The sequence below is a fragment of the Halichoerus grypus genome, chromosome 2, assembly GCF_964656455.1.
Source record: "Halichoerus grypus chromosome 2, mHalGry1.hap1.1, whole genome shotgun sequence".
In the NCBI taxonomy this organism is placed as follows: domain Eukaryota; kingdom Metazoa; phylum Chordata; class Mammalia; order Carnivora; family Phocidae; genus Halichoerus; species Halichoerus grypus.
In genome coordinates this window covers 172,954,179-172,978,536 of record NC_135713.1, presented here as the reverse complement: position 1 = coordinate 172,978,536, position 24,358 = coordinate 172,954,179, and the positions used below count along the sequence as shown (strand labels likewise).

Below are 24,358 nucleotides of genomic sequence, written 5' to 3'. Positions count from 1 at the left end.
AATAAACCTAGCCCGTATGTAAAACCTTCAACGCGCACCGTTCCATGTGTTTGGTTCTGCCACCATGCCACCCAATAATCCCTGCTTTTCCTATACTTGCAAGCAGGGGCAAAACGGTGTTTGGAAAGCAGTTCATCATTACTCTGAACTTATCTGGATATATTATATAAAATATATATAAAATTTGGGCATTTTTTTTTCCCCTACTCGAACTACTGTTAAGTAAAATACCAAAGTCCGATGTAAACCTTTTCAAGCCTTCAAGCAGTTTGCTTATTAGCAGGTAGTGGGTTAATTATAATTAGCTTTATCTTTCACTCTTGCCCCAAGGCTTTTACAGGGAAACCATTTGTCGTAATAGTTATCTTTTATTGGGCACAAATCACTAGTCAGGAACCTTACTGAATTTTTTCAAGTCTTCAGTGTCCCTAAGAGTTAGTATCGGCATTTTGCAGATGAGAAAACTTAAGGTCAAAAGAAGTTGTAATTTGCCTAGGTCATAGAGTTGCAACTCAGCAGGACCAGGATTCAAACCCAGGTGTTACATATAAAAGTCCTTACTCATTTCACTAGCGCAGCTATTCAGTTATCATGTATTCTCTTTTCATAACGGTCTACTAATTTCATTTCTCTTCTTCTTTAGGTGAAACTGAAATTTGTGTAGCATATAGTCCCAACAGATATAAAAGTGCTAAATTCGGTATTAATCCACTGACAAACCAAGTTAATACTGGTGTATATAGCCACTGTTATTTAAGGATGGGTAGTTACACAGGAGGAAATACTAAAAAGAAAAAATAAAGTCAAATGAAGGGGGTATATCAGGATCATAGAAGATGTGATCTCGTTTCTGCCAGGATACTTTGTTCTCCTTTGCCTGTGGATTCCTACATTCGCTAGACTCAGCACAGGAGGTCAGCCTTCCATGATATTAGATGCCATCCTCTGATACTTCAGCATCTTGGCCTTATGTCTAACACAGCATTTGCCTGCCACACTATTTGTTCCTTTACTCTATACCCACCACTACACTCTAAGGGCACAGACTGTGTTATTAAGCCTTGTATTCCTAACCAAATATATCATGTTTGTTTAAGGAGTATTTGGCATTAATATATAACGTGTCAGGCACAGAGCTAGGCACTTCCAATACTGAGACATAGTTGGTATTACCCCCAATCTCATACATAAAAAAACCAAAGCTCTGAGAAATTAAAGAACCTATTCAAAGTCATACAGTTGGCAATAGGTGGCCATCACGACTACCTCCAGGATATATAGAGCCAAGAATCTGTTTGCAAGAACAAAAAAAAAATCACATGCTTGTATGTATTTTTTGTACCTTGTAGCATACGGTCTCCATTTACATAAATTCTGAAGATGAACAATTTGTCTCATTTAAAATATTCAAGTTGGAGTCTATCTGTCCTGACATTAGAATAAGAGGCTGAGAATAAAGGAAATTAATATGTTTAATTCAAATGCTGCTAAGATTATTTACATTATTGTAGTAGTACTGGTAATAACTACCTTCATGTCAGGTGCCATTCTAAGTACCTTACATATATGAAGTCAATTTTTTATTCCAACTGTACAAAAACTAGCAACTAAGAAAAATCTGCTAATAGTGAATAGTCTCCATCACTGTATAAGTTTGACTCTTTACCTTTGGCAGAGACCTGTCTACTAAATGGATGCAGGGCCATAAAGCCTCAGGAAAGACAAGCTGTAAGAGAATGCAGCCACAGGTGTATCAAGTAACAGGAACATTCTTCCTTATCAGGATAAAGTGTTTATCAGTTTTCAAGCAAAGTCATCTTGAATGGAAAGAGACGGGGAGCATGATTAAATGATGGAAAATGGAAGAAAGAGGGAGGCTGACCATAATCTTGTAGCTGCAACATTATGACAGGTAAGGCATGAGCTCTTTTACCAATGAGGTATAAGGATATTTAATAGACCAAAGAATTTAAAATCCTAGGGAACTTGAGTAACAAGTCACAGAAGAGGCTCTTTGTTGTGGCTCATTACCACAAAAGGCCATCAACAAATTAAGAAATAGTAAAATAAAGAGAGCAATAGGTCTCTTCTTGGTAGACAGCCTGTGCTGCTTCTTGTCCATTCAAAAAAAAAAGTGGGGGGGGAGTGGTGGTGAAAAGGGGCATTTAATCTCAAGGCTTTATTTTGAAATTTGGTTCCAGATGCCCCTCCACAGCATACATCACACCTTCCTTCACACTGAAGGAAAAAATCCTTAAGAGTTCACCACATTTGGGTGTTGTTAATTTTAGCATAAGCTTTTGTTCTTCTATAAGAAGTATCTCTCTGGATTCACACCACAGAAATGTGAATGAACGTTATTTCCATTGTGTAATCATTTAAAAGTCACCTACAAATTGAAATTTGACATGATGCATTGATAGTTTAGGATCATATTTCATCAGTCCCACGTCCTTGTAGTTGATTTCAAAGGTTACAGGTGATTACAGGATTTGAAGTATTTCATGAAAACAACATTCATGCTGGGATCATAAAATTCCATTTCTGATACAGTCTTTTAAAAAGTCTGTTTTTAACTTTTGTCTTCAAGAGCTACTTTCTTCTTGCTGTTCTGACCAGTGACCTTTTTCCTGTGACAAGAAAATTAAAGAAAAGTTGAATCCAAAATTCTAGATATATGTACTCTCTAAAACTCTGCCAGTTTAACAAACACTTCTTGAAACCTGTATAATCAAGTATACGAGGCACTAGGAACACAAGGATGCATAAGACATGGTTTCTGCCCTTTAGGAAACCACAATCACCTAAGTGAGACAGAAACATCATCGTAAACTACACTACAACATGGTATAAAAGATGGAGTCTGACTCTGACATTACTAATAGTTAAGAGTTCACATTGATTAAGTGCTAGATACTGTTATAAGTGCTTTGTATGTATCAGCTCAGATAATATTCCTAACTTACGAAGAAGATTCTAATATTACCCTCATTTTACAGATGAGGAAAATGAGGCAGAATGGTTGAATAACTTGCTGATCATCACACACTGATAATAAATGTTAGATATGAACCCTGACAGTCTGATTTTAGAGTTTGGTGAATGCCCATCAATTAAGTTAACAGAGGAAAAGGAAAAATGTTGGGAGAAAATAACCAATGTTTGCATTCTACAGTTTAGTAATGCAAAGTTCCTGGATGTATATTAACTTATTTAATCCTCAACCAACTTTGAGTAGCAGATTTGGCATGACTTACATACTTATTTCTATCATATACAGGGGGAAGTGACCTGTCCGTAAGTCACACAGGAAAAGGTGGTATGAGAGCCAATCCTTCAGACTCCAAATCCAATTTTTCCCTCCACTCTACCAGGCTGAGTTTGTAGTGCCTGATGTGAGGTCCACTAGGCAAGAGGATTCAGGTTTATATGGAAAGCTGGGCCTGGATATATGGACTTCAGAGTTCTCAGCAAGGTGTGGGATCATTAAAGGAATATCTAGAGTAAAAAGGTAAGCTGGAGTTGGATCAGGTGTTGTTTACATGCTCTATTAAGGAGGATGGCTTTTAAATGTGAAACAATGGACAGGGCGCCTGGGTGGCTCAGTCGTTAAGCGTCTGCCTTCGGCTCAGGTCATGGTCCCAGGGTCCTGGGATTGAGCCCCGCATCGGGCTCCCTGCTTGGTGGGAAGCCTGCTTCTCCCTCTCCTACGCCCCCTGCTTGTGTTCCCTCTCTCACTGTGTCTATCTGTCAAATAAATAAAATCTTAAAAAAAAAAAAAAAGTGAAACAATGGACATGACCACAGCATCTTAAATGGGGGGCTTAGGTGACAAGATTTATATCAAGTGTCCTCGAAGTCTCAGTGCAGCTAAGTTTTAACACCTCAAGTGTACATGCTACAAACATATAAAAATCAACATCCAAAGTATAATTCTTTAAAATATTATGTTTCTTATTAAAATTCAACATAGCCACCATCTTAATACTATATGTGATTTCTGACTTTTTGTTAAAACTTTCATCAGCTGCTGCTCAGTGCCTGAAGAGATTACATTTCTAATTCTAGCTTTAAGATCACCCACAGAATAATGTTCTGATGCATACACAACAGTTATGATACAGCTACAAGAAAAAGTCTAATAGATCAGGTAACCAAGGTGGCCAAGCAGGGTGACCATCTCTACCAATCCACTGGTTTAAGTGTCAGCCAGAAACTGTTACCACAAAAAATTCAAATAAAAAGTGTTAATACTAAGAACTAACAAAAATGAGTATGTACAGATACAAATAAAATGTTTTATGAATCATGGAACACTACATCTAAAACTAATGATGTAATGTATGGTGATTAATGTAACAATAAAAAAATTTAAAAAAAAGAGTACGTAACATCCAAAAATAAATAAATAAATAAATGTTTTAAGCTTTCAAATGATACTTTTGTTAAGTTTGTTGCATTTATTCTTCCCAAGTTATTAAAGGTTAAAACTGCACTAAAACTTTGGGACACTGTGTACACTCTACATCCTTGAACTTAACATTATACTTCTCACAGTCAATACAAAATGTCAAGTAAGACTCTTGTTCCACTTAGATGGAAAGCATGCCAGTCTTCTTGCCTTTGTTCACCTTGTCCCTTCCATATGCCTAAATTTTACCTGTCCTTAAAGATAGTTCTAGCTCCTTGAAGCTTTTTGTAACTACACCAATTCAGAGTATTTGTCGTCTCCAAACTTCTATTTTATTTAAAAATTATTCTCTAATGTTTTTTAACGTATACTAGGAAAGGGGTCTCATTTTAGATTCATTCACATACCCAAGCACCTGGCAGGAGAAAAGGTACTTGGTAAATGCCTACATTTTATATATATTAGATATAAACTGGTACCGGTAGAATTTGAAGAGTGTCATTTTCCTTAAATAGTGTAAAGAGTAGTAGAGGTTGGCACAGTCTTGATTACCCCTATCAAAAGGTAGTCCTGTGTATATACTAAAACAAAACAAAACAAAACAAAAAAAACCAACAATGCTTTAACATCCTCCTAAAACTCAGCTAAACTACTACAAATTTATTCAAGTCATAACTTTTTAGAGATGTTACAATGTGCTTCAGCATAAGCCTAAGATTATACTGAAATCCTGCCTAGAATAGGGAGCCTTCAGGGAAGATTCCATCAATGTGAGTCAAGAGCCCTCACTGCCTCAGCAGTATGTCCTGAAGTAGGCTGTGTGGAGGTGGTGGACAGTGCAGTTCTAATTCAAAGTGAACTGAAATCATTCTTTCAAAGATGGAAAAAACCAGATCATTAATATACAGATAGAGAAAAATTCCGAGATTGAATCATCCAAGTTCCCAAATCACAGGCAACCTAAAATATATTACTTTCATTACATTCTATAACTGACTGAACCTATCAATTCTACCTCGAAAAATTTATCCTAAGGAGAAATAATGCCTACTATAACCATATGACAGAGTTGAACAGTCATCATATACTTACCGTTTATTCTTAGCTTTTTCTAAGAAATATTTTGGAGTTGTACTAATGCTCTCCCTTTCCAATGGCTTCTTAATCATCTTTTTCTTTTGTTTGCTGAAAGTTATAAAAAGAGAAAGGAATGAAATTCAGTAGAACTTAACTGAAAACAGCTTAAGCTAAAACTAGTTTTGATTCTTGATCACAAAAATTCACTTTTTAATCTACTTATGGTTTGTGGTGACACTATATCCACTTTAAAATGCTAAATTACCCAGTAGCATTTAGAGAGAGAACCCAAAGGGATGATAAATTTGATCAATTTTTTAAAAAGGCACTGACTAAAATATGTCCTGAGTCACACTTATATCCTGTGCCAACAAGCATTAAAGTTCGATTTGGGGCAATTAACTGCTTTTTACCAGTTTTATGGACTAAAATAAATTCTAAGCATATTTCACTTACATTGAATAATTTTTTAAAAATCTGATTAACATTTCAAGAATGAAAAAACTGATAAGGAAAGAACATATTCACAGATATTTAAAAAAAAGAAAATTTTTATCTTAGAATTCCTAAAACTAGTAGTATTGCTAGAACTGTAGTTTTAAGAGTGTGAAAGCAAGAATGCATATGGAGGGATAGAGGGAGAGGGAGAGAGAGAGAGAGAGATCATCTAGGCAAATTCAAGATTGTACCTTAGTAGTTTTTGGAAACCTTTTATGTATTCTGGCACAGGACATCCAGCCTGCTGTATAACATTGGCAACGCTGAAAAAGGAACCCATAAACATAAATTTGTATCTAGTCAAATTGATGTTTATGTACTTAAACCCTCTGCACAATTTGAGAGGAATGAAAACTACACCCACAAGAAAGTAATCCAGGACAGCGTTCTGTTTTGTTTTGTTTTTTTGTAAGATTTTTTATTTATTTATTTGACAGCGAGAGAGGGAACACAAGCAGGGGGAGTGGGAGAGGGAGAAGCAGGCTTCCCGTGGAGCAGGGAGCCCGATGTGGGGCTCGATCCCAGGACCCTGGGACCATGACCTGAGCCGAAGGCAGACGCTTAACGACTGAGCCACCCAGGCGCCCCTGGGACAGCGTTCTGTTATAAATGATCACCAGATGTAAGCACGCAGGATTGCTGAGAGAACTGTCTGCTGGACTGAAATCCATGCGCCGATGAGTAATTTTATCTAGCAGCCATTTCTCCCCAACATTTACCAAGCCCTGAAAAGCTACTAACCCAATCTTGGATGAGGACACTGACTAGAATTTATTAGATGATAGTGCTTACTATGCACTTGGCACTGTCTTAGGCTTTTCACATGTAGTGACTTCTTTAATCCAAATCCACACAACAACCCTTTACTAATGAAATACTATTATTATCCCCCTTGCCTGGATGGAAAACTGAGAGGCATGGTTATACTGACATGGAGGTCATCAAATTCACATGCTTGGAGTTACTGAGGAGATGTAGGTGAATCTAGGCTTTTGGAATAGACTCCCCTACACATGAACGTGTAAAAGTCTGCTCAAAGTATATCCAAGGCTGACAAAGCCAAGGTTCAGAAGGCACAAATCAAAATCTTTGCCAAAACTGATAAACACATCAAAGTACAAACTGCCTTTGGCCATAACTCAATTTCATTTGTTAGAAATGCAAAGTGCTATCATCAGTCTAAAATTACTGTAGGCAGCCAAAATGTAAGAAACTCAGCTTTTATTTTAAAATCTATGATGCTGGGCTAAATTAAGACCCAAGATTCTAAAAGTGCATGTGTTACCCAGGCTTCAAAGAGCTACAATTGAATAATATTGGGAGTGTGTTACTGAAACGGTTTTTCCCAGGACTAAATATAAAACTCCATCTGCCCATAAGAGTTAAGGGAAGGGTGCATCATGGTAAGAGATAATTTCGACTGGGCTGAAGAGACTCAGGGGTTAACTTTATTCACCAATCCAAAAACTTCACTATTACATTGTGAGTAATATCAACCAATGGCTATTGGGAGAATCCTGTGAGTTTGAAATTTAATAATGAACATTCCATTATGAATACTTCCAAATTCTAATAATGAAAATGCAAAAACAAAGCCCTTTGATCATTTTTCCTTTTGCCATGGCTAAAACCTGGTTGACTAATGCCATGACCATATTTGGGACCTGGCCATTTTGTAATTATCTGTTGATTGTGTGTGCATGCAAGAATAATGAAGCAGTCCTGCCATCTTAATACTAAGTTATTTTTCCTAATTTACCTTCTTAATAATGGTTTATCATCTTCAGTGAAAAATGTAACAGCTTTTCCTTTATGCCCCGCTCTTCCAGTTCGACCTAAAAGAAAAAAAAAAGACCGCTTTTCTGGGGAAAGGGAACTTCAAGATTCATGTACAAGTCATTGGCTTTTCACTAAAATGAGCACTACAAAATGAGCATGTTTGAAGGGAAGGAGTAGGCGCAAGACAAGACGAGTAGTGCCCGGGGGTGGCAGGGGTTGTGGGGGGCAGGGGGTTGCAGCAGAAGAGACAACTCACCTATCCTGTGGATGTATTCCACTGAACTGGTTGGGAAGTCATAGTTGATCACCAAGTTCACACCTTTAAAATCAATCCCTCGGGCCAGCAAGGCTGTACAAATAAGAACCCAGATTTTTCCAGCTCGGAAGCTGTGGACTGTGTTATCTCTCTAGTTAATAAAACACATGTTAAATGTTTTAGTACCACTCTAGGAACAGAAAACAAGTACTTTATAAATTTCATGCCAATATTTTAAAGTTTAGTAGTTCTTTATCATTTTGAAAGTATACACTTGACTTTACCTGTTGCTGTGTTCTGTCTGCATGAATAACATCTACATTAATACCTTCATATATGAGCTCATGAAAAAGTTCTTTAGCCCTTTCAATGGACTGAACAAAAACAAGAACAGGTGGATTGAAACCCTAAAAGAGAGAAGGCAAAAATCAGCACATATAACCCATAATCAAGAATACAATAGCAGTATTTCATATGATTTTAGTTCATAAAAGAACCCAATTCAATTTAGTGTACTTTTTATTGCTAAATTTCTCAGATTAGTATCTGCCTCCATCTCCTTCACCATCCATTCTCTACTCAACTTGAACTCTAATTTCCATCTTGCTAATTCCAACAATCATGTCTAATTAATCCCTTTACCTTCCTATAATGATAGATACCCACTCCCTAGAACAATCATCTCTTGGCTTCTGCGCTCAGAGATTTTTAAATTCTGCTAAAATGCAGTAACTTTTATTAATTCACTGTTTATCCTAATTGTGGGTATTCCTCCAAAGCTCAGTCTTTGGTTCTCAGTTTTCTCAATATAGTCATTATCTTATGTTAAATATAATCTGTTATCAACTACTCACTCTAAGCAGATGATTTTTACATTTCTATCATCAAACCCCACCTCTCTCTCAAACCAGCTTTCTCTATTTTCAACTGCCCTATTAGGGCTTTACCTTTTTATTTTGGTTCATAATCTCGACCCTTTTGAAATCTAATAAAGCTGTGAAGCTTTCTAATAGGCAACCATGCATTCACACAAAATCTAACAACTTCAGAGGGTTCACAGACCTCCTAAGCTCATACATGGCTAGAAATCCCTGATATATAATCTCCATGTGAATATCCATGTGAAAACCTTAAAATTCCTAGTGCCAAATGATACCTTTCAGAATAGTAATGAAACGAATGTACATGGCATGGCATGGTGTGCCGAGCACTATTCTAAGTACTATGTTTGTGTCAAGTTGTTAATACTAAAACAATTCTATGAGATATTATCATTTCCATCTTGCAGATGAGGAAGCTGTGAGGTTAATTTGCCTAAAGATAGAATTCCAATTCAGGTAGTCTGGCTCCAAAGTTCAAGCTCTTAACCACTTCTGTAGTCACTAGGTACTCGCAAACACCTTTCCCTTTCACCCTCCAACTATTCTTAACATTCCACCATTGAGGCTGTCACCCTCATTTCTCTCATTTATTTCCTCCTCATCTCTAACCAGCTTAATTTAACAACCTACTGATTTCTTTACTTTCAGTCTCTTGCCATTACATTTTAAGTAATTTAAGTAATTTTCCTTAAAATTCTTCAAATGTCCAGTGGTTTCTCTTAAAGTGACCCCAACCTTCCTGTCCAACCTGATCTTCTTTAATTCTCACCATAAACTCTTTGCCTTAGATAGGTAATCTCTTCATAAGTCTCTAAACCCACTGTGTTCCCCTCCACTGCTTAGACTACTCCAGCTGCTCCTCCAACTATCAACTTCCCTTGCCCTTTTATCTCACAGATCTTTCCAAGGACCAAATTAGTAGCATTTCCCCCATAAGGCTTTCCCCAACCAATTCAACTCTCCCTCTTGGCCCCATTATGACTACATGGGTGCTTAAGAAAAACACTCTATAGCCTTTTATGACACTTTACTGCAAACTATCTTACACAAGTCTATATCTAAGATATTTCCCCTAAAAAAAGACTAAATTCTAGGGGCAGGGCTTAAGATTTCTATTTGTTTTATTTTCCCCTGCCCTAACCCCTCACAGTTAACTTTTAAATTATGGCTTCTACTCAATATTTACTGAAAGGATAGAAACAGAAAACCACACTCAGTGTCCTACTCATTCTACAATGCTCCTAGAGTTCTAGAAGAAACCAGCAGAGGGATGGGGGGAGATGAAAAACAGATGTACATGTGGAAAAAGGAGGCTTTTAGGGCATCAGGTAGGTCTTTTCCTAGCCTACCCTAAGCTGGGAACAGAAAACTTAATCTAATCTAAGTGGTGAGCCTCCCTGCTTAGGGCAACAGTTGACTCAATGTGCTTAAGAATTTACCACTAGATTACTAAGTATGATACAGGAATAGTGCTCAGCCTCCCACCAGTCATATAAGATTTGATGAACTTGGGTGCCTGGGTGGCTCAGTCGTTAAGCGTCTGCCTTTGGTTCAGGTCATGATCCCAGGGTCCTGGGATCGAGCCCTGCATTAGGCTCCATGCTCAGTGGGAAGCCTGCTTCTCCCTCTCCCTCTCCCACTCCCCCTGCTTGTGTTCCCTCTCTTGCTGTGTCTCTCTCTGGCAAATAAATAAATAAAATCTTAAAAAAAAAAAAAAGATTTGATGAACTTCATCAAAATTTAAGAAGATAGCCCAAATATACCTTTTTAACAAGTTCTCTCATGGCCAGAAGTTTCCCAGTCTCAGACCCAACAAAGAGAAGCTCTTGTTCTACAGTCTCTACTGCAGAATTCCTGAAAAGAAAACATACCTTGTAGATTGCAAGAGCCAATTTTTGCTTTTCCCCCCGAATTCTAAGTAAATGAAAAAATTTACATTTAACCCCAACAGAATCAAGTTTTCCATTGTCAATATAAGCATTTAATTATTTATACTTTAATATGAAGACAAAGTTATTTATTTATTTTGAAGTTTAATTTAGTCACGTAATCTCTACACCCAACATGAGGCTTGAACTCATCACCCTGGGATCAAGAGTCACATGCTCTTCCGACTGAGCCAGGCAGATGCCCCAAAGTTATTTTTATTTTTCATTTGTTTTTGAAAAGATTTTATTTATTTGAGAGAGAGAACGTGTGTGCATGCACAGGGGAGGAGCAAAGGGAAAGGGACAAGCAGACTCCGCATGGAGCCTGACTCGGGGCTTGACCCCATGACCCTGAGACCACAACCCAAGCTGAAACCAAGAACCAGATGCCCAACTGACTGAGCCATCCAGGTGCCCCCCAAAGTTATTTTTAAATGTTTTATTCTAATTATAAAAATGTTATCTAGGGGCGCCTGGGTGGCTCAGTCCTTAAGTGTCTGCCTTCAGCTCTGGTCGTGATCCCACGGTCCTGGGATTGAGCCCTGCATTGGGCTCCCTGCTCAGCGGGAAGCCTGCTTCTCCCTCTCCTACTCCCCCTGCTTGTATTCCCTCTCTCGCTATCTCTCTCTGTCAAATAAATAAATAAAATCTTAAAAAAAGAAGTTATCTAAAGAAAATTTGAAAAATAGGGAAAAATGTAAACAGTAAAACAAATTGTCTACAATTCTACCATTTTAGAATAAATTGTGACATTTTATTGTAGTCTAATCATAAATTTTCATGTATCTAATTATTTACATACAAAAATTTCTAAAAATAAAATTACTGGATAAAATAATGATAACATTTTTAAGGTTATTACAGGTCTGAGCTTTTTCTCTTAACGATTAATAAGAGCTTTTTTATAGACAGTTGGGGGTGAGCCTTAAAAGGCTTTATAAACACTAATAAGATACTGTAGTAGAGGGGCGCCTGGGTGGCTCAGTCGGTTAAGTGTCCGCCTTTTGCTCAGGTCATGATCCCAGGGTCTTGGGATTGAGCCCCATGTCAGGCTCCCTGCTCAGCAGGGCGTCTGCTTCTCCCTTTCCCTCTGATCCTCCTCCCCGTCTCTCTGTGCTCTCTCTCAAATAAATAAAATCTTAAAAAAAAAAAAAAGTTGCTGTAGTACATTACACTGCACCATAAATATTTTTTCCCTTCTGTTTTCTTTTCTTTTTTAAAAAGATCTTATTTATTTATTTGACAGAGAGAGACAAAGCGAGAGAGGGAACACAAGCAGGGGGAGTGGGAGAGGGAGAAGCAGGCTTCCCGCCGAGCCACCCAGGCACCCCTCCCTTCTGTTTTCTGCCTTTATATTTATGGTGTATTTGTTCTTTCTTTTTATAAACAGAAGTTTTTAAGTTTAAAGTATTTTTTATTGTTCCATTTGGCTTCTATTTTACTTAATATGGTATTTCAAGCACTTTTTAAAAAAAAATGTATTTACTTAAGAGAGAGAGAGAAGGAACACAGAGGTAGAGGGATAAGCAGGCTCCCCGCTGAGCAGGGAGCCCGACATGGGGCTCAATCCCAGGACCCTGGGATCATGACCCGAGCTGAAGGCAGACACTTAACCGACTGAGCCACCCAGGTGCCCCCAAGCACTTTTTCATATAGCTATAGTCTTCATACTTATCATTTCATGGGTCACATAATATCCTATCACGTGTCTATATTACAATTTCCTAAAACATTTTTCTACTAGTGCACATTCATTTAATATAAAATGCTTCCCCTAATATTTTTTAAAAGGATTATAAATCAAGTGGCCCTATGGTCCTACTTAAGCCATCAAAGAAACTAAATCCTCTGGGTGGCTATAAAGCTCCTTTCACACTTTATGGATAGATGGGAAAAATCAACTGAAAACATAATGACAGAAATACTAATATGATAATTTGAGAATCTCCCTTTGGATTATTCTAAAATAGAAAATCCTTGGGGCGCCTGGGTGGCTCAGTCAGTTAAGTGTCCGACTCTTGATTTCGGCTCAAGTCATGATCTCAGGGTTTTAAGATTAAGCCCCATGTCAGGTTCTGTAGTGGGCATGGAGCCTACTTAAGACTCTCTCTCTCTCCCTCTGCCCCTCCCCCTCACCTTTCTCTCTAAAAAATAAATAAAATAAAATAGAAAATCCTTACTCAATCTTGACTTTAAAGAATACATGTCTTTCAGTAAAACTTTCCCTGTTATTAATCTAAGGCCAAACAACCTATCTCGAGTCTTAAAAAAAAACAAAAAACAAAAACGGACTTATATTAAAAAAAAAAAAACTCAGTGGGATAACAAAGAAGAACAATTACCTTGCTCCAATGGATACAGTAATGACATTGTCCAGGTTGAGTTTGCACCACTGCTCAACATCATATGCAAAAGTTGCACTGAACATAGCTCTTCTGACCTTATGAGATGTGCAGGCCAGGAAAATGGAAGCCAGCTGGTCTCTGAACCCAGTTTTGCCATCTTCAAACAGTTTGTCTGATTCATCTACTACCAGCCACTCAACACTGAGAAATAACAAAACATCTTGTGGGTACTGAACTGGATGGAAGATCCAAGACACTTCACTAAACTGTGGGGACACATGAACAGTCAAACCATTATGGTACTTCTCAGATCCACACATCAAACCAGAAAAAGGTAAAAGAAAACTCAGCAGGAAAAAGGTAAAAACAAGATAAACATTAAGCAATGTTCTATTCCTTTAACCTCAAAGAGATGAGGTTCCATTAGCAACAAAAGAGCTTCACATAAACCTTATAAACTCCATCACCATTGCTGAAAGAAGTGAAAACATCTAGGGGAATTCTGTACTAACTGCTTATCAGAATCTGTAACTTTCTTCCAGACCAGACAGTTACTTTCCTACGAGTCTAATGAAAACTATTATTCTCAGCACCAACACTGACTGAAAGCTGGCAGAAAGCAAGCTCCAACGGGCCATAAGACAAGCAGTCAAGGACAAAACAGAATCAACTAAATGAAAATACACACAGAAGAGATTAAAATATTATCTGTACCTTGTTAAATCTATTCCTGGAGGATCTTGCTTTAATAAATAGATTAGTCGATTTGGAGTAGTCACAAGAATATCTATAGGAAAAACAAATGATACAAATTGCAAAAGCAAGATTCATCTCTCTTAAACAAGGGAATTAAGCCTCCTGAATTTCAGTGAAGAACCTGAAGAGGGGAGAGGAGGGGGAGGTTATACTTGCTATCTTACTACACCAACCCCACAAAAGTTCTTTCTTATTTGTAAGCTAATATATGTATTTTTTAATCCATGATAGCACAAACTACTATATGCTTACTTTTCCTTTTATTATGTTTGATCTGCCTTCTCAACTTCTAAGAGGCAAGAACACTATAAGCCAACAGTGTTATTTTCAAATATTTAGTTTTGTTTTTTGGGAAAATCCTTTCTTTAAATGAAATTTTACTCAGAAGCTCAAAATGAAAGACAGGTTAAAGCTGATTTTCTGACTGATATAAGGGTAGGGATGTAAGCCATTCTTATCTGCAGAGTATTTCCATGGCAGATTAAAAATCAACAGTATAAAGCAGGGTTTCTCAGCCTTAACAGTACCGCCATTTTGGTTCAGATAACATTTTGTTGTAGGGGACTGTCTTGTGCATTGTGGGATGCTGTTCCCTCTACCTACCATAGGTTAGTAGCACTCCAGTTTTGACAACTTAAAATGTCTCCAGATATTGCCAAATGTCCCTGGGGTGGAAGGTGAGGTGGGGGGCAAAACTGCCTCTGGATGAGAATCACTGGTATATATTTATATAAGTACCGAGTGGGAGTGGAGAAATCTCTTTCAGTTTCTCTAAAAACCAAACTAATTGTGTGTATGACTACACTTTTAAGAACTCTTAGGTGGCAGTTAAGGATATTTGTAATTTGCAAATCCCTTATATGCTCTATATCTCAAGCATGAGTCCCTTACCAAACTTCTTAGATGATTTAGGTCCAAATTTCTTGGCTGCCACTGCCGCTTTGTGGATCATGTGTATCCTGAATCCTGTTCCCTCCGAGATTTTTACCAACTCTCTGTGAATCTAAAATGGCAAATGACAAAAATATTAGCTGCTAAGATACTTAGATAAGATGTATAGTCTTGTTTACATTATTAAAATAAACCTATTACCAGCCCATGAATAACTGAAATTAAACCCATAAAAATATGTGCATTAACCTGGAATCTCAGCATTTTGCAATCTGCTACATACTGTTTTTGGAATACAGTGCTATTAGAAAACTATCTCATGCTTGGCATATATTTTCTATTGAGCACATTGGAAGCGTGGAGCAGGTCACTGTGTAGTTTTTCTTTCTCAAAAACTGAGATGAGGTTTAATTTTTCTAGGTGAAAAAATACATTTTAGAGAGGGACTATATATTCCAGTAGCCTCAGTAGCCTCAACTTAAAAGATCTTAGAGCATTTGCCAAAGAAACGTCATTAATGTTTAAATCATTGTTTTAGAAAATTATAAAAAGATTCAAAAAAACTTGCCCATGTGTAGTAAGTTACAGAACAGAGTAAGATACAGTACAGAATATTTGCCTATGCCAAAAGACATGGGCCTTACTCTTTTTGAGACCATTTTACTACCCTCAAATAAGAAATGACTAAAGCAAACACCAAATACATCCTCTTTCGAAGCTACAAGTCATACCTGGTTGGCAAGTTCTCGTGTTGGTGATATAATCAGAGCTCTGAAGCCTTTATTTGTGGGTTGTTTTAGTTGCATCAAAATGGGAATGCTAAAAGCCAAAGTCTTTCCAGATCCAGTAGGAGCAGAAGCCAGAAGTTCTCGACCCTAAAAACAAGGTATATTAAGTATAAGGTAAGTACATAAACTTTTCAGAGCCTGGTCAAGTAATACAACCAACCATAGAAATAACAAAATAATCATAATGAATGTAATCATTCATCTTCCCACCGCTTGTCTAACTTTTCCCATATTTGCTTTTCTAACATCATCCACCCTTGCCACCAGTGCCCCAAAGGAGTTTCTGACCATTGCCACCAAATACCATTTGACCTGGGTAAAGAATATGGATAACTAAAATCCAAAGATAATTCAAAACCTCAAGTATTTCCATTATTTCCATTTTTCTTTCCCATCAAATTCTCTTATCAAAGCAAAATTATAAAACCAACTTTTCCCCCTGATATCTGTACTGCTCAATCCCTAGGGATGGTTTTAATAAGTAACAGAATGGCTAAAGATAAGAAATAAAAAGTGGCAATAACTTGAGTGACAGTAATTTATAGGTGACTGTCTTCAAAACGTCACTATGATTTTTAGAGCTTTAAGCTGAAGTTGTAACAGAAACAATCTTAGATGAAAATTAGAAGCAAATTTACTATAATGTGAGACAACAACATCATTCAAATGTATTCTCACTTCAGTTCCCAAAGAAAACAAAAAGGACTAGTACGGATGAAAAGGTAACTCCTATTCTTTGGCTACATGGGGGAAAAAGTCAGCTCTCATAGGGACAAAAAAAAAAAAAAAACCTCAGAAAAATTTAATTTCCGAAACTCTAAGTTAACCCATGCCTTTATCAACAGTAGATAAACAAATTGTGGTACTTTCAAACAACAGAATACTACTCACTGACAAATTATAAATGCAATGTTAATGAATCTCAAAAACAATATACAGCATGAGAGAAACCACAAATTAAAAAATAAATAATGGATGATACCACTTATATGACATTCTATAGAAGAGGCAAAACTAACACATGGCAATAAACATCGGAACAGCAGTTCCCTGGGCAGGAGTGAGGTGTGGACTGAATGGAAATGGCACAACAGAATTTTCTGGGGTGACAGAAATGTAACACGTCTCTGTTCGGGGGGATAGTTAGTTATACAGTGTATGCATTGTCGAAATTCATTGAACTATGAACTTACAATCTATGCATTTTATTGTATATAAGGTATACTTCAGTAACAAAAAGTACTGGGGAAAAAGAAGTCAGGCTATGTACAAGAATTCGCTATTTCTGAAATAGTTCCTAGGAATAATAAACTAAATCATGGATGGATAAACAGAACATAGCCCTTATCCTCAGAGGGTTTACACTCTAGTAAAATGTAAAAGGTATACACAATTAGTATAACTATATAATAGGGTAAAGTTTAAGATAAATGTTGCAAAAAAAAAAAGACACTAAATACCTTGGAGAACTGGTGGTTGAGGGAAGAGTGTTGGTAAGAGAAAAAGATCACATCTAATTGTAGTGATATGGAGGCCCAGGCATTTGAGATGGACCTTAAAAGCAAAGGAAGGATTTCAACAGGGAGAGACAAGGTAGAGAGGAAGACTTCAAAAACAGGGAAGAGAATGACCTAAGACACAGAGGAAGGAATGTTAGAGGCATTCTACACCTTCATACTCACATGCAGCATAACTGGAATGGCTTGCATTTGGATTGGTGTAGGCATCTGGAAGCCTGCGTCTAGAATGTTCTGAAGCAGTCGAGAATTGATTTTATATTCCTGGTCAAGTTGCTGAAATGTAGCAATTGGGTCAGGAAGATCAGTTCCTTGGACATGAATTTTGTGTTTATTCCGGAAGAAGTTTATCTGAGAAGTGAAATAAAGGGGTCACAGACTGTCACATATATTGTAAGATGTTGTAAAGCAACAGTAACGGTTTCTAGAATAAGCTTTAGTAACATGTGAAACTTTCTGGTTAAATTCCAAGCCCTAAAAGATACAGATATTAGATATACTTCATGCCCTTTCACAGACAGAAGACCTTCGTAACAATAAAACCTATCTATCCATTTTCTTGTATTAATGTGTCAGTGGCATGAGTAATGGTTATTTATATTAATGTGCCACAATGATAATCATAACTTATAATTTTATATAAGTTTCTAGAAGGCAGACATTGAATCCATCTAGTTTTTTCTTTATATGACAGCACACAAATGCCAATGCTTTTTGATGATTTACTCTAAACTCTATTTATTAAAATTGAGGGCCAAAAGCAGAGTCAAGTGGTGTTGATTCGGTTTGTTTTCCCATTCTGTGAGAATGACAGCCAAATGCTGGATTCAGGGTTACTGAAGTGAGCTGAACAATACTCTCCATCTGCAACATAGCAGGTGTGCAGCAGACATGACAATGATGTATTTGTTATTTGTTCTGGATTCTACTCCACCCCAAGGTATAAAATAGGTTTCTTAATTCTAACTCTTGGGGCACCTGTGTGGCTCAGTCCATTAAGCATCCGCCTTTGGCTTAGGTCATGATCTCAGGGTCCTGGGATGGAGCCCAGAGTCGGGCTTCCTGATCAATGGGGAGTCTGCTTCTCCCTCTCCCTCTCCCCCTCCACCCTGCTCGTGCTCTCTCTCAAATAAATAAATAAAATCTTATCTAACTCTCAAATCTCTATCAGAGGAAATCTTTCTAAACCAGTGAGTGTCGCGGGTCATGATCCCGGGACCCTGGGATGGAGCCCCGAGTTGGGCTCCCTGCTTGGCAAGGAGCCTGCTTCTCCCTCTCTTCGCTGCTGCTCCCCCTGCTTGTGCTCTCTGTCAAATAAATAATCTTAAAAAAATAAAAAATAAACCAGTGAGCTTAACAAAGAGGAGAAAGGGAGCAAATTTTATGTTTATCAAAGGGGATATGAATTTTAAAAATTTTACTCCAAATGTGAATTTAGACAGGTCAAAAATTCACAGTATATAGTATATGAGAATATGAGAAGAAACACACACACACACAAATCTTTTGACCTGTTCAAGTTTCAAGATACTTTCAAGAATTTTAAACTTTAGGGGTGCCTGGGTGGCTCAGCTGGTTAAGCATCTGCCTTTGGGTCAGGTCATGATCCTAGAGTCCTAGGATCAAGCCCCGCATCGGGCTCCCTGCTCAGCAGGGGAGTCTGCTGCTCTCTCTCTCTCTGCCCCTGCTCCTGTGCTCTCTCTCTCGCTCACTCTCTCAAATAAATAAATAAATAATCTTTAAGGGGGGGGGGAAGAATTTTAAACTTTAAAATTTTCAGCCACAGCACAAATACCTACTTTAAGTTTCCATTAGAGTGAAATCTAAACTAATATAATTAATCTTCTATCTTCATAAAACTATATTCACTTTTACCAAGAGAATAACCCAAGGACAAGGAAAAATTCACTAGGTCAGAAAAGAAACGGGCTAAGACATTTTTCTAACCTTTTCTTTTCTGAGATTCTCCAACTTTCCTGAAGTTAGTTTATTTTCTCTTTTAATTTTTTTATCTTCAATCTTCGCTTCCACAGATGATATCCACTGTATAGTAGAACCTTCTTCGTGAGAAGTAATTTCTAAAATATATATTAAAAAATCAAAAGATTTTTAAGTGCAACATTCTTGAGAGTAGCAAACAGGCCACAGCATCACGTTAAACAAAAGTAAAGTACTAGCTAATACAACAGAGAAAAGAAAGTAATAGGAGGAATAACAATTGGAAAAAGGAGAGGCAAGTTCTCTGTCAGTAAAATCAGAGCTCTGAAGCTCATTCTCTTCTTTTCGTTATTTATTTCAGCTGTGTGATATGTAGATGACTGTATACTTGAAAACAGTAACAGATTAAATTGAAAATACTTAAATAAGAGATTTCAATGAGGTAGCCAGCTTTTCTATATTCAACCACTTAGAAAATAAATGATGAAAGAATAGACTTCACTTTTAATGAACATAGCACAGTACTTACGGACTAGTCACTGATATAAAGATAGTAATTCTCACTAATCTATAACTAAAATTAGTTCAATGGGAAGTCATAGCAGGATTGTTTTGGAAACCAGACTAGCTGACTTTAAAAGTTCATGTGGAGGGGCGCCTGGGTGGCTCAGTTGGTTGAGCATCCAACTCTTGGTTTCAGCTCAGGTCATGATATCACGGTTGTGGATTGACACCTGAGTCAGGCTCTGCGCTCAGTACGGAGTCTGCTTCGGGTTCTTTCTCCCTCTCCCTCTGCCCCTCCTCACTCACACTTCCTCTCTCTCTCTCTCAAATGAATAAAATAAAATCTTCAAAAAATAAAATAAAAATAAAGTTCTTTCACTTCACTGAGGTACCACTGATATACAATAAATTGCATTTATTTAAAGTATACAATTTGAGGAATTTTGACATATGTATACATCTGTTAAATCATCATTACATTCAAGTTTATTTCCATCACCACCCAAAATCTCCTTGTGGCCCCTTGTAATGCACTGCTCCATCCCTAAGCAACCACCTGTCTGCTTTCTGTCACTGTAGATCAATTTGCTTTTTCTGGAATTTTATATAAATGGAATCATGTAGTATGTACTAAATTTAGTCTGGCTTCTTTCACTCAGAATGGTTATTTTGAGATTCATCCACGTTGGAGCATGTATCAATAGTTAACTTTTTATTTAAAGGTAGTATTCCACTTTATGGATATATAAATTGTTTATCCTTCACCTGTTGAAGGACATTTGGGTCATTTCCAGTTTTTGGCTACTGAAAATAAAGCATAGTGCTATGAACACCTGGTAGAAGTCTTTGTGAGGACACAGATTTTCCTTTCTCTTAAGTAAATTCTTGGAATGGAATAGGTGGGTCATATGGTAGGTGTATGTCTAACTTTTTAAAAAAGTCCTTTGTCAATTTCTACCCTAAAAGCCTACTGGAATTTTAACTGAGTTTGTTTTGCATTGATTCTATAGATCACCTCAGGGAGAAAATATTTAGTTGTGCAATCAAAACATGGTATGCCACATTACTCTGTACTATGCCACATATGTGCTACATTATAGTACATATCTGTGTGTTTCTGGTTGCCCAACAGTTGAATCCTTTTCCCAAGTTTGTGGCAGGTCTTTTTTTTTTTTTTTTAACTACTCTTGGTGGAAGTCTTTATCGAACTTCCTTGCCGTCAGGGAAGTAAAATGTGTAAAACTGTAACAGCAAGTGTGGAACCGAAGTCAATGTCCCTGACACGTGGACTTGTCATGTCAATTACGGAACATCCTTATAATGTGTAATGGCATGCTATACTATGATTCAATGAACAAAGCAGTGGACTTCCTACTGATACAAGGTCTCTGGTGGACAATTTCAAGATACCTAAACTTAAAATAAACCTATTGGTTAACTCTGAAATTCCATTTCTAAGAATTTATCAGATATACCCACATACACACAAAGATAAGTGGGATGGCATTTATTGCAACACTGTAATAGCAAAAGTGAGGAAACAAACTAAATGTCCATCACAAACGAACTTGTTAAATCAATTACGGAATGTATAATGGGATATATTTTGTGTTAAAATGAAAAAGGCAGGGCACTTCCTACTGATTCCAAACAATCTCCAAAATATATACATATATATATATATTTATATATATATATATATATTTTAAGTGGAGGAGGAGAGAAGGTTCAGAATAGAACAACAGATACAGTATGCTATTGTTCAGGTTTTTTAAGGGAGGTATAAATATAGTGAATAGATATCTTTATAAAAATACATAAGAAAATGATTAACAGCAGTTGCCTCTGGAGAAATAGGGGACTAGAAATAGTGGGAAGAAGATTTGCTTTTCACCACTGTATAACTTTTAAAAACCAAGTGTAATGGGGCGCCTGGGTAGCTCAGTCGTTAAGCGTCTGCCTTTCACTTGGGTTGTGATCCCAGGGTCCTGGGATCGAGCCCCGCGTCGGGCTCCCTGCTCGGCGGGAAGCCTGCTTCTCCCTCTCCCACTCCCCCTGCTTGTGTTCCTGTTCTCACTGTGTCTCTCTCTGTCAAATAAATAAATAAAATCTTTAAAAAAAATAAAATAAATAAATAAATAAAATAAAAACCAGGTGTAAGTATTTACTTTACTGAAAAAGGTAAATGGCTAGGAAACTTAATAGATATAACCAAGAAAAAGATCAATATCCCTAAAGTACAGAAAAAAAAAACCCTGTGAAAAATCGGCAAAGAGTAAGAACCGAAAATTCACAAATGCTGAGATGTAAATATCCACTAAAGCATATGAAAACATGCTCAACCTCACCAGTTATCAAGAAAATATATACAGAAATTAGTTTCATTCATTAGGTTGACAAAGAATTTAAGACCAATACTATCCAGCATTGACACAGGTGTGGGAAGTCATTTTTCATTATCTATTCAAAGAAAGAAGTGTGCATACCCTTTCAGCCAGTGAGTCCACTTTGGGGATGCTAATTACAGAAATAACAGAACCTGTACAAAAGTATATATACACAAGTATCTTTATTGTAGCAATATTTGTAATGGCAAATACCTGGAAACAACCTGAATGCCATTAACTAATGAATGACAGTATACTGATTTGTAACCTTAAGCCTGTATTATTTTTGTAACTGGAAAAAAAAAAGAGGAAAAAAACTAAGAACTAACCTGACATCATCATTTTCCTCTTTTTCTTGCTCTGTTCCCTCTTCTTTTCAGTTAGGCTCTCTTCTTTTTTCTCTTCATCTTTAAGCTCCTGATGAGTTCTTGATGCTCCACACTCACCTGGGACAGACTTCTTGTTTCCAAAGAAGTCCAGTCCGTGCAGCACCTCTGAAGAATCAAAGTCATGTTTCCTTTTTCCTACCTAAAACCCAAAAAATTTAAAATGCAATCTACTGACTGACTGCTTTCACCCAAGCAGTACTGGCAGTAAGGGCGTGGGTCTAATAACTCCCCACCTTTTTTTAATCCTTTCACCAAGTATCTGTTGAGCTGCCAAGTGTGTTTGAGCAAATGGAATACAAGATGACTTTTCTGACCTTTTAACTGTTAGTAATAATCATAAGAGTAATTACCATTTATATGCTCATCAGCATAACACCTATATGCTGTCAGGCAGACTTCTAAGCATGCTTATATATATTAAATTACTTCATCCTTCAACAATGCTAAGGGGTAAATAGCGATATTACAGATGAAAAAAAATCAAGGCATTAGGATGTCAAATAACTTGAGGTCTCAAAAGTTGTGACAGATCCAGTATTTGGACCCAAATAATCCGGCTCCAGAGTTCAAACTCAACAACTACACCTACCGCCAGAGAAAGGAGAAATACACGTGTTGCTCAATGTCAAGGCTGATAATGAAGATTTTCCATAATTGGGTCCCAACTAACTTCTCCCGATTTACCATTCACCCACTACTTAACTATGTAAGAGTCCCCATTTCTAAGTCGCTCTTCTCACCGGTTACTTAACACGTCATGAGGTTACAGGAATAAAAAGACTCATGTCCACTAAAGGATATGCATGCCAAGCCAACCTGGGTAGACTAGAGTGAAAGAATCTATTCTCTTCATTCTGGGTTCATTCTGTTTTCGAAATTCCTTTCTACCAGTTTCGGAGAAAAAGCTACTTTTGAAAGGATTCTAACTGTGCTTTGAATAAACTAAAAAGCAGGGAGGGAGAAGGGTTTCTGTGCTAGGCCCACCGAAGTCTACAAAAGAATGGTAAGAGTTCACTCCGGTGGCAGGACTTGACCAGGTAGGTCTGAGCACGAGCCCAACGCAAAGAGGGAACATGCCCCACGACCAGGCCGCGGTCTCCCAGCGCCGGCTCTCCCAGCAGCCAGATCATTCTCGGGCCCCTGCGCTCTCAGTTACTGGGGCTTCTGTTTTCCTGCGTACAGTACCTGGAATCGCGCTGCGTCCGCAGAGAAACGTCTCACGTCGAATTTGGCCCCCACGCCAAGCCGGCGAAAGAGATCGTGAGCATCCATTTTTACCCAGAAAGCACCGCGGTCCCAGGACGCCTGCGCAGAGAACTTCCTCCCCCAGAAGGTCTGGGGCTGGGCCGTGGGCGGAAGTGGTTCTGGGGGGCGGAGCCTGGCGGCTGCGAGAAACTAAACCGTTTTACCTCCTATAGCCCGACATTATCTGTTCTTTTCAAAAATGTTTATCAAGATCCTCTTATGCCGGGCACTGTTCTAGACTTTTATGGGTACTTTGGTGAACAACACCTTAAGATTCCTCACCTCAGGAAACTTACATTTTAGTGGAGACAAAGATATTGTTAAATAAGCAAGATAATTTCCGAAAGTGAAAAGTGCTATGAAACAAGTAACGGTGTAATTGATAGAGAAAGGGACGGGAAGCCACTTTTAGGTAGCTTAGTCAGGTTCATTCTGGAGAAGTGATACTTTAGCTAAGAGAAGGCAGCCCTTCCCAGATCTGGGAAATGGCATTCCACATAGGGGAAACACGTGTCTGAAGAAGGGGAAAGGTTTGGAACAGTGAGGAAATAGAAGGCCCAGGTGACTGGAACCAAGCTGTAATGAGGAAGTGTGGTACAGATAAGGCTGAAGGGGCAAATAGAAACCAGATCTCATAGAATCTTATAACATATGAGTCATGGTAAGGAATTTGGATTTTAATCTAAGCTCAGTGTGAAGGTATTAAAATTTTTTTGTACTGAGAGAACAACATGATTTAGCATATCACTTTATATTTATTTTCTTCAT

General features: G+C 37.7%; 1 protein-coding gene across 3 annotated transcripts; it reads right to left on the bottom strand.

Moving 5' to 3' along the window:
• Window positions 1-1,454: 1,454 nt before the first annotated feature.
• Window positions 1,455-23,657, bottom strand: DDX52 (DExD-box helicase 52). 3 transcript variants are annotated; one of them, XM_078063926.1, is made up of 16 exons: window positions 23,531-23,657; window positions 22,286-22,484; window positions 19,075-19,205; window positions 17,293-17,478; window positions 15,554-15,697; window positions 14,823-14,934; window positions 13,890-13,962; window positions 13,173-13,376; window positions 10,666-10,756; window positions 8,306-8,428; window positions 8,022-8,172; window positions 7,746-7,821; window positions 6,178-6,249; window positions 5,504-5,596; window positions 4,891-4,992; window positions 1,455-2,630 (listed from the first exon to the last, which is right to left on the bottom strand). In XM_078063926.1, the coding sequence occupies exons 1-16, from the start codon at window positions 23,615-23,617 to the stop codon at window positions 2,573-2,575; spliced, it is 1,902 nt and encodes a 633-aa protein (XP_077920052.1). In that variant the 5' UTR covers window positions 23,618-23,657; the 3' UTR covers window positions 1,455-2,572. The 3 variants fall into 3 exon arrangements, with proteins under 3 accessions (XP_077920052.1, XP_035960698.1, XP_077920061.1); XM_036104805.1 differs by lacking the exon at window positions 4,891-4,992; XM_078063935.1 differs by lacking the exons at window positions 1,455-2,630; window positions 4,891-4,992; window positions 5,504-5,596; window positions 6,178-6,249 and adding an exon at window positions 6,272-6,646.
• Window positions 23,658-24,358: the final 701 nt, after the last annotated feature.